Genomic DNA, 14,795 nt, shown 5'->3' with positions numbered 1-14,795 from the left:
ATAGAAAGCTTGTTCTGTGTTCATTAACTCAGCCAATCAATACCTTTGATAACTGTTTGCAGTATTTCCCATGCTGGATATAAATAATAATCTAAAGTTGTGGAGTTGAGGAGTATTTGGACCCTAAAACTTTCCTTCAGTGGTACCCAAGTACCACTTTTACTTAAGGTGCTTTTTTTATTTAAGGTGCTTTTGCCAGAGGATGCTTTGGTCCTGGTTGTTGCTGAGTTTTGAGAAGCTTAAGTACTGTTCAAATAAGAAATAGTAATTTGATTTGTGTTGCTGATAAATACTTTTGTCTCTTTTTATGGATCAGAACTTCAGGGATATAAAGAGGTGCTCAGCATTCCCGTGGCCAAGCCGGGCCGCCGCCTGTACAATGTCAAGGAGGCTGCTGATCGCTCAGACTCCATTGTTGTGCAGATTGATGCTACAGAAGGAAATAAGGTCATTACTGTGCGCTCCCCTCTGCAGGTAAAAACCCAGCCACAGAAACCAAACCCTTGAAAACACTGCTCTGAAATGAATCACCTTCTTTGTCTTCCTTAATGCACTTTTTCGAGATCAAACTTTTCCAAAATGTTACTTAAAAGCCAGTTACTAAGTATTTTGTTACATGAATTTTCCTTTGGTTTTCCCTTTTCTGTTTGGCTTTCTAATATCCTCAGCATTTGGGATGCTTTTTATGCTATGTGACATTTTAAGTGTGTTTTTCAATTCATGGGACTTAAATAGAGTTTTCTCATATACTTGTGTATTAAGACAGCTCAATTCTGTTTTCTAGAGGAATTTGGTTAAATCTACTAATGTTGGTTTTCCATGTTGTTACTGATACTTTTTCCTTCAGAAATTTGTGCCATAGAAATGTAATGAAAAATTACTCATTTTGATTCTAGATTAAGAATCATTTCTCAATTCCATTTGTGATCTATACACTGACTAAAGGCTCCAAGTCCCTGAAGCCAATTGGCATATCCAAGCCAGAAGAGGAGTTTCATGTTCCTCTGCATTCATACAGGTACATTTCCCCTGCTCTGTAGGGCCAGTCTCTGTGACACCGATGCACAAACACAACTGTTGTTTTGAAACCTTAATTTGCACGTGGAGGTCTTCCTGATTGGACTAAAATTCCAAAGTGCTGTCTTTGTTAGGTAATGAGTGTGCTGCAAAAGCACTTCAGAATGTTAGCCATGACTTTAAAATGGATGAAGTTAGGTGTCAGTGCAAAGCCTTTGTGTACAATTCCTGCTGTTTTCCTGCAGATGTCATCTGTATGTCCGACCAACAGGAATATTTGAGGGTCAGTTCAAGGAGTCTACAACTTACATTGCCTGGAGGGAAGAGCTACACAGAAGCAATGAAGTCAAGTGCTTGTTACAGTGCCCAGCCACTGAAACCAGTTTCTTGCCTCTAATAATCAGCTCAACAGCTGTACCTGATGAACTAAATTTTATTTCAAGTTCTGTAGAGGAGTTGGATCCTGCCTACATTATCCACCTTTACCCTACGCTGACTGTGAGGAATCTTCTACCATACTCCTTGAGATATTTACTTGAGGTGAGTTACTTTATGGTTTTAGTTGTAAATCCTTTAATTGGTTTTAAGTAAGAATATATTTACTTAGAAGTAAAGGTAAATGTACTGTGGAGGATGCTGAATGTTGGGTTTTGTACTTTCTGTTGTAAATAAATGAGGCAGATAATTGATTCTGGATGTTTTGGGGATTGTTTTAAATTTGTGTGTACCTTGCCAGCTCTGTCTTGCTCCTTTAACAGCAATCCTGTACTGGATTAGTCTTTTTCTTTTACATTCTTCTGAGATTCTGTTTGTATTTTGCAAGCTGTCTTTAGCTTCACAAGATGAGGTATAAGAGAAAGCATCTCTAATTTCTAGAGCTTTGTTTTTCTATGTAGAAAATGCAAATTCTCTCCATTCTGACACTGATGAGTATTGTGAGATCTTGCTTGCACAAATTGGAAGAATCTTCGAAGGATGCTACACAGACCATTTTCCTGTCTGTTCAGTATTTTCAGTATCTAGTATTTCTTCATTAAGGCTGAGTGATTTTAGTAAATACAACAGGTGTGAGCATTTAGAACCACCATCCTTGTTTGTTCTGTTTTGTCCTACTTGCATAACTGGCTGTGGCATTCATTTAGATCTTTCTTTCACTTCTATCCAACATCCCAGTGGCACTATTCCCACTTTTCTTCACCTCCATTTTGCTTCAGTACTTGGAGTAACAGAATGTAGAACAGAGTGCTGTTGCCTTGTCTGAGGAGCTGGCAACCAGTCATTCATATCTATTTCTGAAGTCACTGTGCCTGTACAGGGGTTTGTGCTCGTTGTCTTCACATCCCTGGGCTAATCAAGCCTGGCCACTATTCCATACAGTAAAATATAGGTTTATCAGTAAAAACATTTATTAGTAAAAATTAGGAAAGCTATTGTTGTTGGATGCTACTGCCTGAGCAAAGTTGTGCTACCAAATAGTATGGCAGAAGGGGCAGGTTTGTATCTTAAGTGTGAAAAATCCTGGCTGTATATCTCAGCATAGTCCAATACAGTATTACACCCATTGTAAAAGTATGAATAAGAACTCATTGCCAAAAGCCTTTGGAAACCATGGAAGAGAAAGGGAGGAAGTGGAAACAGGGGATATGTTAGAACTAGTTTGCCTTCCTGAAATCCTGAATTAAGCAGTCTTTACTGCTCTGCAAGTGCTGTTGATCTCAAATGATTCACAGGCTCAATCTCAAGTGAAAGTGATTGGAGATTAGGACATGGATTACTGAGGTGTCTGAAATGTATATCCTACAAGAGAATAAAATGCTGGTTCTTAAACACCTAAAATTTATGTGTTGAGAACTTGATTTGCCTTGTCTGATTTTGCTACAGGGAACCGCAGAAGCCCGTGAATTAACTGAAGGGAGCGCTGCAGATGTTTTTCATTCAAGAATCAGTGGAGAAATAATGGAGCTTGTGTTGTTAAAATATCAAGGCAAAGACTGGAATGGCCATCTTAAAATTTGTGATGGGATGCCTGAATTTTTTCCTGTGCGTTTCACATCTCATTCTGTCTCAGAGATGTCTGTGGATGTTTACATCCATTCCAGGCGGATCGGCAGCCATATGGTCTTGTCCGTGTTCAGTCCCTACTGGATCATCAACAAGACTTCCCGTGTTCTCCAGTACCGAGCTGAAGACACTCACGTGAAGCATCCAGCAGACTACAGAGATATTGTTTTGTTTTCATTTAAAAAGAAAAATATCTTTAGTAAGAACAAGGTATGCTTACTTTAGATGGCAGTCTTTAGGCTATGCTCTGAGGGGGAAAACATACACACATTTTATATAAGGAATATTTTTATGTAGTTTTGAAGTCTAAAGACTAATTTGACTGCTGCTTTCTTTAGTACTTGGACATTTGAAATGCACATTATAAAAATTCTGTTTTGTGTTAAACACATTCCTTTTGTTTTGATTTTGTTATGATGTTTACATGGTCAAGTGAAGAGTACTGCAGTAGAAGGTTTTTTGGAAGTGGCCCTTCATTCCTCCTAAATAACTTTTTTTACCTAATGATAGTTGAAGAAATGGTTGAAAAACAGTGCTCATTTGATTATTTCTTTCCATCTCTTCAAGTTTTTTTGAAGCATCACAAAGTTGTGGGCTTTTTTCCCACTATGTGTGCTGTCATGAGCATGAATCAATGAGGACTACTCTCCTTTGATACCTTTTACTGTAACATCTTTCCCAGAACTCGATCACAGATTAATAAATCAGAATGTGAATAGTGATACTACATTCTTAGATTGTTCTAATTTATGAAACGTGTTAAAAGCACTGAAATGTTGTTTTTGCATTGCTGTATGTGCTATAAAATGGCATTCCATAATGCATTAACTAAAGAATGAAAATGAGTTTACTGAATTATTTTGCATGTTGTTGTTTTTTGTGTGTAGATCCAGCTCTGTATTTCAACTAGCACTTGGTCCAATAGCTTTTCCCTCGATACTGTAGGAAGCTATGGATGTGTCAGGTGTTCAACTAATTACATGGACTATCTGGTAAGATCTGTTTCAGTGATTTGTGAAGCTCTCTTTAGGTTCTTTTGGCTTGACTTCTTTTCTACAAATGTGTAGTGCTTGGCTGTTTGAAAACACAATGGTGAACATGCATAGTGGAGATAATTGTTCACAACTGGTTGCAAGTGTTCAGATCTGCACTCCTCGTTCAAGACTATATTTCCACAATTAAGCAGAGTAAAGAGATGTGGGGAGTTTGTTTTCATGTACTCTTTAACTGTTTTCTGATTATAATGGTCATTTTAAGTTGTCATGCTTTACTCTAGAGGGATTTCTGGTGGATTTTCCCCACAAAAGCTACAGCTGCAAAATGCTAAGCCTGTCACTTTACTCTTGGGTTAGTTGTGTTGTGTAATCTGCTGGTTTTACTGCATGTTTGGTGTTTTGACTTCAGGTGGACAGAACGTAATTACACTGACGTTTGCTTTCCTATTTTTTCCATCCTGACTTTTCTTCTTAGCTTGATGTTGATGATTTGCTTAAATTCTCCTTGTTCAACAGGTTGGAGTTAGCATCAGAATGAGCAGTTTCAACCTTACTAGGATAGTTACCTTCACACCATTCTACACAATAGCAAACAAATCTTCTCTGGAACTTGAAGTTGGAGAAATTGGTCCTAATGGTTCTCTTCCAACTAATAAATGGAATTACATCTCAGCTTCAGAGGTAATGTTTCATGTTTTTTTCCTTTTGATGTCATTGTAGGCAAACAACTGGTGTTTAGGTGTCACTTCAGGGAAGAGCAGTTCTCTTATGGAAGCTGTCTTTTCTGATGGCATGACGTGGATATTTCACATCCCAACAGAACCTGAACAGTACAGCTTGCATATGCTGGTATATTAATCAAGTCCTTCAGTTTAGGTAACTTAGTGTAGATGTAGATATGTTCATCAAGAGATACTTGGGTAAGAACTAAGGCATGTGAAATAGTCTTAGCCACACAAATCTGTTTGATTTACTGCTGGGTTACCATATTGGACATATATGAAATGTTTAAGTCACGTGTATTTCTTGTCTTACAGTGCCTTCCATTTTGGCCTGAAAACTCATCTGGTGAACTTTGTGTAAGAGTAGTTGGCTTTGAAAGCTCATCCAAACCATTCCTGTTTAAAGCCCAGGATAATGGTACTCTGCTGAAACTGGAAGAATTGGTGAGACTTACTTTGTGTAGCCTGCTGTTAATTCTCCATTTTAGCCCTATGGTAGCTTGACTCAATGAAATCATCAATATCAAAACCTTGTGTCTTAAGTTATGGGTACACTGTACTTCATTCAGTTCCATTGTGTAAAAAAAGTTATGAGTCAAGTTTGTTGTGTTGCTGATGTTTTCATAGCTGTTTAGTCAAGTTGATTTACTTGTGACAAGCTTACAGGAAACTGAACAGCTCTATTGTTATTAAGTTACAATGGTTTACTGCACTTCTGACATCTGGGCTTTCTGCAGAGGATATGTCTTGGGTGCCTTCAGTTTGTTTAAATAGGTAACAAAAATACAGTCTATTTTAGGATTTCTTGATAAGCTATTACATGTTGGAGACACACAGTTCATGGTTAAATTAATTTGACTCAAATGAAGAATGTTATAATTTCAGAGCTCACCCTAACCTAGCATTAGGGAATGTGTTTATAAAGGTACTGTGTTCAGTAAAGTCTTTGGGTATAAATCAAAATATTAGTTTTAACTTGAATTAATGTATTACTTAATTACTAATGTTCTACTTGAATTAATGAACTGGGCTTTGTGTGGCTTTCTCTTCAGAATGGGGGCTTGCTGGTAGATGTGAATGTCTCAGAACATTCTACTGTGATAAGCTTCACGGATTACCACGAGGGAGCTGCCCCAGCTCTGATTGTTAACCACACCCCATGGGACTCTCTCAGATATAAACAGAGGTATGTGAAAGAAACAATTCACCATTGCTTGTTTAACCAGGGAATATCCTGGTTAAACATCACCAAAATATCGCATGGGTATCACCAAGAGCTTATGAGCCTACAGCTGGATTTGTATGGGGTGAATAGCTTAGTCCCTTCATGCCTTGCTGCTGGAGGGGTGGAGTGTTTAGTACTGGGGTTTGCACCACTTCCATCAGTGCTTTTAACCAGGGAATTGTATTATTTTCACCTTTTCTTTTAACCTGCAGTGGATTACAAGAGGAAATGGAGTTGAAACCAAAGCAAGTATGCCTCTTTGCCTGGACAGATCCAACCAAACCGAGAAAATTTACTTGGGGTTACTCTCAAAGTTTTGGTGAACATGACCTACTTAAGGTAAGTTTCATAAGGGGAGAAGTAAAAGCTGAACTAATTTAGGACTATTCCAATTGTCTGGTAATTGTGTGGTTTTACTGTTTCATGCTATATGATTTATAGCCTTCTTCTGCCATTACTAAGGTTACAAGCATTTTGCTTTGCTTTGAAGGCCTTTGTTTCCTAATGATTTCCAATATTATTCTAAGCCACAAATACTGCTGGAATGTTTAGTTTACAAAAGGGGGGAAAAAAATATCCTGATCTCAAAACTTCTTTCCAGTGTTAGGGTACAAGGTGCAACCAAGTCAGGACAATGCAGTGAGCTGAACAAACAGGAAAAATACTGAGTTCTGGTTTGTGTTTGTCTGTAAACTTGCTTATACACATAGAGCAACATCAGGGATTTACTCATGTAATATGCTTTCTTTCCCCCTAATACAGGATGACTGTGGCCAGTTCCCTTACAATGCAAATACTCAAATTCACTGGGTGTCCTTCCTGGATGGACGCCAGCGAGTGCTGCTTTTCACAGATGATGTGGCATTGATTTCTAAAGCACGGCAGGCAGAGGAGCTGGAGCAACCTGATCAAGAAATAAACCTGTCAATCCATAGTCTTGGACTTTCTCTAGTTAACAATGAAAATAAAAAAGAAATCTCTTACATAGGAATTACTAGGTACTGCACATGGAAGTGTAAATATTCCTTTGAATAATCAAAATTTCCCAGCATATTATAATTTTAGCAATAGAGTTAAAGGGGATATGTTTCAAGTTTAATTAAGATAAACATTTTTAATTAAAATTAAGTTTTGCATTTCCTCCTATTGTGGAAATAGAACCAATAGGATTTAACTGCCTCCTTTTTTTAGCTTATGTTAAAAAAAGACATAATAGGGTTTTTTGAGACTGAGAAATTAGAAAAATATACATTACAGGGTTTGCATGCAGAAGAAAAGTAGAAGTACTCTGAAATGATTATACTGATAATAACTTTGTTATTTGTTTTGCAGTTCTGATGTTGTTTGGGAACAGAAACCAAGGCAAAAGTGGAAACCATTTAATCAAAAGCAAATAAACCTATTGGAACAAGCATATCAAAAATATCTCTCCAAGAGTGCTTTCCAAGGTCCTGGCTGGCATAAACTGGACAGCAATACTGAGGTATGGATTGAGTTTCAGTGTTTAAATGCTTGCAGAACAAGTGCAGCAGTTAAAGCAGATTTCTGGTTTGCTAAGTTGGGATAGATGCTGTGTGAAGAGAGACAGGAACAAGAGGCAAGATACTTATTTAAATAGTTGCACATTTTACACATTAGAATGTTTTCGTCTTGTGGTGATACTGAGGCGATACTGAGGTATTATCCAGGCTTGTATTATGAAGTAAGAATTTCAAACGATTTTTCTTTTGTGTGGTGAAAAAGATTACTGGTGTCTACATGTTAGTTGTGAACCTGTATTTGTGGTATATACCCTGAATTCTTAGCAGAAATTTTGATTTTAGCTTCTTAATAAGGTGCAGTTTCCATTACTTGATATGGTAAAGGAGTCTGCAGTGTTCAAGGACTTGAAATTAATCCACTTACCTGAGCTTGTTCAGACATTAATTATACATAGCTGTATTCCATGCATAACGAGTGTATTCAAATGGCTAAGTCCAATACAATCATTTTATAGTACCATAGTCAGGCTTGTTTCCTGTATCATCCTTTCATTTGAAAAACATGTCTATAGCCTCAGCTCTTTGAATACTCGAGTTTTGACCATTGCAGTTGTGCATTTATAGTACATCGTATCAAATCTTTTATCTGTAGGTGATTGCATTTCACTCACAATAAAGGAGAGGTTTATGCTTCTGCTTCTCTTAACTTAAAAGTTTCAGGAACAGGGGAAAAATGTCAGCTGGGAAAGTAGTCATCTGCATATAAATATCTTTAATTATGTCAGTGTAATATATAACTCATGAAGAAATAGCTACTTAGATGACACAGAGCTTCCTGTGGGGACAACTAAAGCTGCAATGTAATGTCCTTGTCAGACTGACTGGTGGCTTTCACTACTCTCCATGCAGTTAATTAGATGGAGAAATTCAGTAGCCTTATGATCTGATAATAAAGAAAACCACAGGGTTTATTTGCCAGTCTGTTAACTAGTAATGTACCATTTTATAGTTTCCCAAATTAAACTGTATCTTAGCTCTGCTCTCTTACATTTGCAGGTGAATTTCAGTAAGTCTCCAATGGAAATGCGTCTCCCTGTCAGATGCAGCATCCGCCGTAACTTCCTGTCAGGAATTCAGGTTGAATTCAAACAATCACCCCACCAAAGAAGCTTACGGGCTCAGTTGTATTGGCTGCAGGTACCACTCCTTCCTCTGGTTTTGAAACTAAAGACACACATTAGGCTTTAATTTTATTCTTTTATGTGAAGAAGTATCTCCAAATCTTGTGCATGTGGTGCTTTGCTCACTGCAGCAGAGTAGCAGGGATGCTGGGATGGAAAAGTCTTGCTGAACTGTCATCCTAGGATTTTGCAAATAGTATGGAAAGAATCCCACAAATCTGTGTGCTAATGTAAAGGCGGGTGCTATGATGGAGAGTTAATTTCTAAGGAGCTGTGTTTTGGTGTTTTAAAGCAGACCTCAACCTTTTTCAAAATTTGTTTACTGTAGTTTTTACACAGAAGTGTAACATTATTCTACAGAGCATATCTAGGGGTTTAGAGACCTTTAGTACAAAAACTGTTTGTCTAATGGAAAGTAGAGAACAGACATTTAAATATGCTAAAATAGTATGCAATAATGTATCTACTTTAATATTAACACTGAATTAATGTACAACACTTGCAGCAGATCAGCATAGTCCAGTCAGTAATAATAGTGTTGCTAAATTTGCCAGTGGAGCACTTTAGCAGGTACTAGTGAGAACTGTTCAGTGCTAGAGGGAAATAATGTTGAGTGATCATCATTGCCATCTTCATCTCCATTTGCTGCCCTTCACTGAGGATCCTGGTGCTTTTTCTGACCAGCTGGTGGGGAAGTTTGCCCTTTCCTTCTACCTTTCATTTTGTTTTTACTTGTGCCTGAAGGTGGTTTTCACTATGCAGTCAATGTGTGCCATCAGCTGCAGACCTTGAGTCTTTGTGGGTGTGAACCTCTCTAAGCATCCCTTGTGCAGCACTTGCACCCATCTCACCTTTTCTAACTCAATGAGTAACATTCCACAATGATACCACAGTAATCCTTTTTCTCTTCAACACAATTTATAAACAAGCTACTCAAGTCTTCTAAAATATGAACTGTGTTTGATTATCATGTCACTAAAATATTCCTGTAATTATGCAATGTTTTTTAGGTAGATAATCAATTACCAGGATCGACGTTTCCTGTTGTATTTCACCCTGTGGCCCCTCCCAAGTCGATTGCTTTGGATTCAGGTAAGAGAAAGCCTATACTAATATCAGATTTACTCAGCCTTGAAAGTAGGGGCTTGGCAATTTATTTTTAAGTGTTTTTTTCTCTTTAGAACCAAAACCCTTCATTGATATCAGCATCATCACTAGATTCAATGAGTACAGCCAAGTCCTGCAGTTCAAGTGAGTGTAACAGTGTATTGTAATTTGATTTTAGAGGTGTAATGTATTTTAGAAGGGAACTTTGTTCTAAAGTTTGTTCTATCCAAACCACTCTTGACTTCAGATTGAGTTTTTAAATGTCTCCAGGGAAAAAAAACATTGTTCAAAAAGGAACTTACTTTTAGAAAATAAGGACTGACCACGTGAAGGGACTGTTATGCAAATTCTTTAGGAATCAGAATTATTTCTTTCTTGCACTACAGTGTCAGAGCTGTGTGTCTGTTTGCTGTGCAGTGCTGGCCAGTAATCACTTCTAACTATAAATTAACAGTTAATAAACTAAATTCTAATATGTGACATTGCATAGCAAGACTTCACTTGTGTAGGCTAAGCATGTAATATTTAAGTTAAATTTATAGAAGTATACACTTTTTTTCCCATTTTAGGTACTTCATGGTTCTTATCCAGGAAATGGCACTGAAAATTGATCAAGGATTTTTAGGAGCACTTAGTGAACTTTTCACTCCATCTACAGACCCAGAAGCTGAAAGACGAAGGGTAATGTATGAGAGAAACTGACTTTTGCTGGAATGAGACAATAAGTGATTGAGCAATTTAAGTGAATGTCAATATAATATAAAATGGAAAAATCACCCAGAATTTTGTGTTTGTTATGGGTTGTTTGGGTTTTTTTTTTCTATCCCTGAATTCATTAGTACACTCATATTTCACTAATTAATTAACTGTATTTAACTTTGATTATTTTTTCTACTGTTCATTTATATATATAACTACCTTTAGATATAATATGATTAATTGTATTACATATATGGATGAAATTAACTTATTTGTTTTTTTTTTTAAATATTGAAACCAGTCTAAATTAATTCAGCAAGATGTGGATGCACTTAACACCGAGCTAATGGACTCTTCCCTAACAGACCTGTCAATGCTCAGCTTCTTTGAACATTTCCATATTTCTCCAATTAAGGTATGTGATAGAGAGATTATTGGTTAATAAAACATCCAATTAATTCATTACAGTAAATACATCTCTAGAGGGGATTTTACATTCTCTAGAATTTAATCCTTTGCTGGAAAACTTCCTCTGTTGCCCATGAGTACTAACAGACCTTTAAGCATAACTAAGTGGGAAGAATCAACGGGTATAATAATGCTGAAAGCCAGATAAAATATTGTATAAAGGAATGTATCATAAACTGTATTAAAATACACTTTCATGGGATTATCTTAATTTCTCTCTTGAAGCAGTTAGATTTTTTTGGAGAAGGGAAGAAAAATCATCAGTAGATGAAATGATAGCTTTCCTCAACTTTCATCACCGATTCGTTTTCATGTGCACCACCCAACCTGTCTGCTTTGGTTTGGCATTTCCTTGGTCTTGATTTGTCTTGTTTTACTAATTCTGCCTTGACAGTTGCATTTGAGTTTGTCTCTGGCTTCTGGTGGAGAAGCATCAGACAAGGGGGAAGAAATGATAGCCATCCATTCTCTGAATTTGCTGTTGAAAAGTATTGGAGCTACTCTAACAGATGTAGATGATCTTATTTTCAAGTAAGCAAGTAAAATTGTCTGGGGTTGTTTGTTTGGGTTTTTTGTTTAATACTTTGATTAAAGCTGCTATACACTTAATTATTGGATCCATGGTAAACCTTGCTGTCTGACTCTAGTATAAGTTTGTACAGCCTTAGGAGAAAGAGAGGAATGGAGGGAAGATGGGATTTGGAATCCTTTTAAGGCAATAGTCTTCAGGATTCTCTGAAGGAAAGCAGAGATGTATTTGAATGAAGAAGGGTATCTTTAACTAATGTATGATCACTTGTCTTTCAGACTTGCTTTCTTTGAAATTAAATACCAGTTCTACAAGACAGATCAACTGAGGACGAGAGTTATTAGACATTATAGTGAACAAGTAAGCTTATTTAGTCAAGCCTTTGTGTTAAATTTTGAGTATGTGTTTTCAAGAAGATTTTCATTTTCTTCATCAAATACTTAGCTGGGCACTCTAACACCTTGCTTGGGCAGTAAATTAGAAAATGAACCAGGCTTAGGTTCTGACGTGTGTGACAACAGCTCATAACACTGCTATTGTTGTTTGCCTTTTTTTCTTCCCTTATCATTTAGTTCCTGAAACAGATGTATGTTCTTGTACTTGGATTAGATGTTCTTGGAAATCCATTTGGGCTGATCAGAGGTTTGTCTGAGGGAGTTGAAGCTTTCTTCTATGAGCCATTTCAGGTATGAGATCCTGATTCTTTAACTGTGTCTTTATAATTGTAAAGTCTGAATGTACTGCTAGGGTTATGGTTTGTTGTCACTGTACTCCACTCCCTGCACAGGCAGGCAGCAGTATTTTTTAATGTGAATTTCAAAGAAATAGCCTATTCAGATGGCCTTACTTTCATCAATGTAAAGGAATCACTAGTTTTTCTTGAAACAGATACATCATTGTGCAGTTTTCTGCTATTCCTAATAAATTTAATTTTTAGGGTGCTGTTCAAGGACCTGAAGAATTTGCTGAAGGTTTTGTAATTGGTGTTAGAAGTCTTCTTGGGCACACAGTGGGTAGGTGTCATAATGTTCTTTTTTGGTTAATTCCCACATTATTTTTCTAGTGAGCATTTAAGGTTGTCATACTGTTGCCAGTATTTGTGATATAGGTCATTCACACATAATTTACTGAGACCATCTAAATATCTGTTTGTAGACTGAGCAACCAATGTGAGAAACATTGCCTATATAACTAAATTAGTAACATGCTCTGGATAAATCAGAAGCATAATTTTAATGGTCCTAAAATATCTGGTGAAGCCTGAGAAGTGTTCTGTTAAAATTACCTTAGATTTTTATTTAGATGTGTCTTGATAGTAATTAGAGAAAACACTATTTCATCCATTATGCTATGTGAGAGGTAGTGAAGTGCTGTAAGTATTCCCTGTTGCTGTATGTATGGATATCAGATCAGATTCTGGAGTCTTCTCATGGACAAGGTGGGGCTCTGTGTGAATTCATCATATCTAAACGGAAAATGAAGGGAAATTGCTCTGAACTTGTTGGCTCCCTGTGTGTTGTCTGCTCTTAAACTGTGAAAGCACAATAACTTTTACTCTCTGCCCTGTTCCCTCAGGTGGTGCAGCAGGGATGGTGTCCAGGATCACTGGTACTGTTGGCAAAGGCTTGGCTGCCATTACTCTGGATGAAGAATTTCAGCAGAAAAGGAGAGAGGAAATGGGTCGGCAGCCAAAAGACTTTGGGGAGAGCCTGGCCAAAGGAGGAAAAGGCCTGTTACGGGTATGGATTTGGAGATGGGTGTTTGATGTGCCAACCTGCTTGAAAGTCACCTGCAAGAAAGTTTGGTATCTTTTTTGTTGGTTAATTAACTAAGCAGAAGAGACAAACAGACAGTGGGTTTATAGGAGACTCAGTGTAGTTCATCAGCTGTACTGTTTGAGGTCATGTTTCTGGTCAACCTGAGGAATTGAAGTTAGGATCTCAAATGGGAAATAACAATATATCCTGTGAATTGTACAAATAAATAAATACTTAGTCATATTCAACAAATGTGTTAGGTAATTAAGGTAACTGGGCCCTTACTTGACCTTGCAGTCAATTCTGTCATTCAAATCTTTCCCTCAGTTATAGTTTTCTTAAAAATAAAAAGAGAATAAACAAAGCCAACCCCTCCAGCCAAACACTGTTTTTGATATTGAACTTCACATTGTTAAATATTAAAATCAGGATATGAGACAACAGGTTGCCCAGTTGGACTGACAGTGTTCCAGTTTCTCATTGGGAACTTAATTATCTTTGCTTTAGGGTGTTGTTGGAGGTGTGACAGGCATCATCACTAAACCAGTAGAAGGTAAGCACAAAGTCCTTAAGTGGTTTCTCAATACTTTGCAATTTATTTTGTAGTATTAAGAAATATCCATTCAAGTATGGTGATGCTAAGATATAGCAAGATTTTATATTTCTTAATCAAATATGAATTTGCATGATGATTTCCTCAAATATATGCCTGTTATATAATTATACCTGTTATTGGCTTTACCACCTTTTAAACCTTTGTATGACTTAAGGAGGGGTTGTCATTGTGATGTATTTTGTTAGGCCTACTGTAGTACCCAATTTATTGTCTGAAGCCAGAATAAAGATGGTAAAAATAATAAAGTAAAAATCACCTTTCAGCTGGACAGCTGAAAAAGTTTTTTGGAACTCCAAAGGTCAGAGAACTCTTAAAAATCAAATTTTGTTTTATGCCTGAAGTCAGTATTTGTTCCTGTTACTTCATGAAAATGATAGATGATGAAAAATATCCAGGTTAAAATGCCTCTTATTAATCTTCAAGTGGCAGTGATTTGAGTGTTGGGAGTCAATTGTAACTGCGTGGTATTTTATAGTTTTTGTGCGGTACTTTGATATGTAGTCCTTGTCTCTTGGGTGGGTGACCACACCTGCTTTCTGAACACTCCTTTGGTTCTCCCATAGTTGTATATCACCAGAACAATGTAATTTGGAGACAGAAATAGTTAACTTCTATCATACTTGTACATCTTAGCATCTTCAGAATATTTTGTTCTTACTATCAACCTATAAAAACTTAATCTATTGGCCTATAGTCCAGACTGAAAGTGTGAGAACAAGAATCTTGATAACATCTCAGTTCTGGGCCCTCCAGAGTCTGGTGAGGTATTAAGTGACCAGTGATGTATCTGAGCAGATCAGGAAGCAGTGAGTGACTTTCCACAGGCAGCTCTTTGTACAACAGGACTCTGTGCAATCAATGGCTGTGGCCTGTTTCCAAGAGAAAACAGTTCCCCTCTAGCAGTAATACTTTAATTCTCTGGTTAAGTAGGTCATGA

At 37.0% G+C, this 14,795-nt stretch overlaps 1 protein-coding gene across 5 annotated transcripts in view; it reads left to right on the top strand.

Annotated features, from left to right (window-relative positions):
- The window catches only part of VPS13C (vacuolar protein sorting 13 homolog C), a 75,085-nt gene that overhangs the window by 48,803 nt on the left and 11,487 nt on the right, over positions 1-14,795 (top strand). For all 5 annotated transcript variants that reach the window (XR_015275859.1, XM_086849219.1, XM_086849220.1 and 2 more), the window contains 22 exons: positions 317-474; positions 897-1,018; positions 1,263-1,557; positions 2,899-3,288; positions 3,966-4,070; positions 4,590-4,754; positions 5,111-5,239; positions 5,848-5,981; positions 6,233-6,359; positions 6,783-7,018; positions 7,353-7,503; positions 8,558-8,698; positions 9,693-9,774; positions 9,864-9,933; positions 10,359-10,470; positions 10,790-10,903; positions 11,351-11,487; positions 11,764-11,845; positions 12,058-12,171; positions 12,423-12,498; positions 13,061-13,224; positions 13,750-13,795. Coding sequence is in view for 4 of the 5 variants with exons in the window: in XM_086849219.1 (XP_086705345.1) it covers positions 317-474; positions 897-1,018; positions 1,263-1,557; positions 2,899-3,288; positions 3,966-4,070; positions 4,590-4,754; positions 5,111-5,239; positions 5,848-5,981; positions 6,233-6,359; positions 6,783-7,018; positions 7,353-7,503; positions 8,558-8,698; positions 9,693-9,774; positions 9,864-9,933; positions 10,359-10,470; positions 10,790-10,903; positions 11,351-11,487; positions 11,764-11,845; positions 12,058-12,171; positions 12,423-12,498; positions 13,061-13,224; positions 13,750-13,795 (3,150 nt within the window). In the remaining variant the exon portion in view is untranslated. The remainder of the gene's footprint in view (positions 1-316; positions 475-896; positions 1,019-1,262; positions 1,558-2,898; positions 3,289-3,965; positions 4,071-4,589; positions 4,755-5,110; positions 5,240-5,847; positions 5,982-6,232; positions 6,360-6,782; positions 7,019-7,352; positions 7,504-8,557; positions 8,699-9,692; positions 9,775-9,863; positions 9,934-10,358; positions 10,471-10,789; positions 10,904-11,350; positions 11,488-11,763; positions 11,846-12,057; positions 12,172-12,422; positions 12,499-13,060; positions 13,225-13,749; positions 13,796-14,795) is intronic.

Source organism: Cyanistes caeruleus, chromosome 13 (genome assembly GCF_971803275.1).
Source record: "Cyanistes caeruleus chromosome 13, bCyaCae1.hap1.1, whole genome shotgun sequence".
In the NCBI taxonomy this organism is placed as follows: domain Eukaryota; kingdom Metazoa; phylum Chordata; class Aves; order Passeriformes; family Paridae; genus Cyanistes; species Cyanistes caeruleus.
Note: the sequence above shows the minus strand (reverse complement) of the source record. Positions and strands in the feature narration are given on the sequence as shown.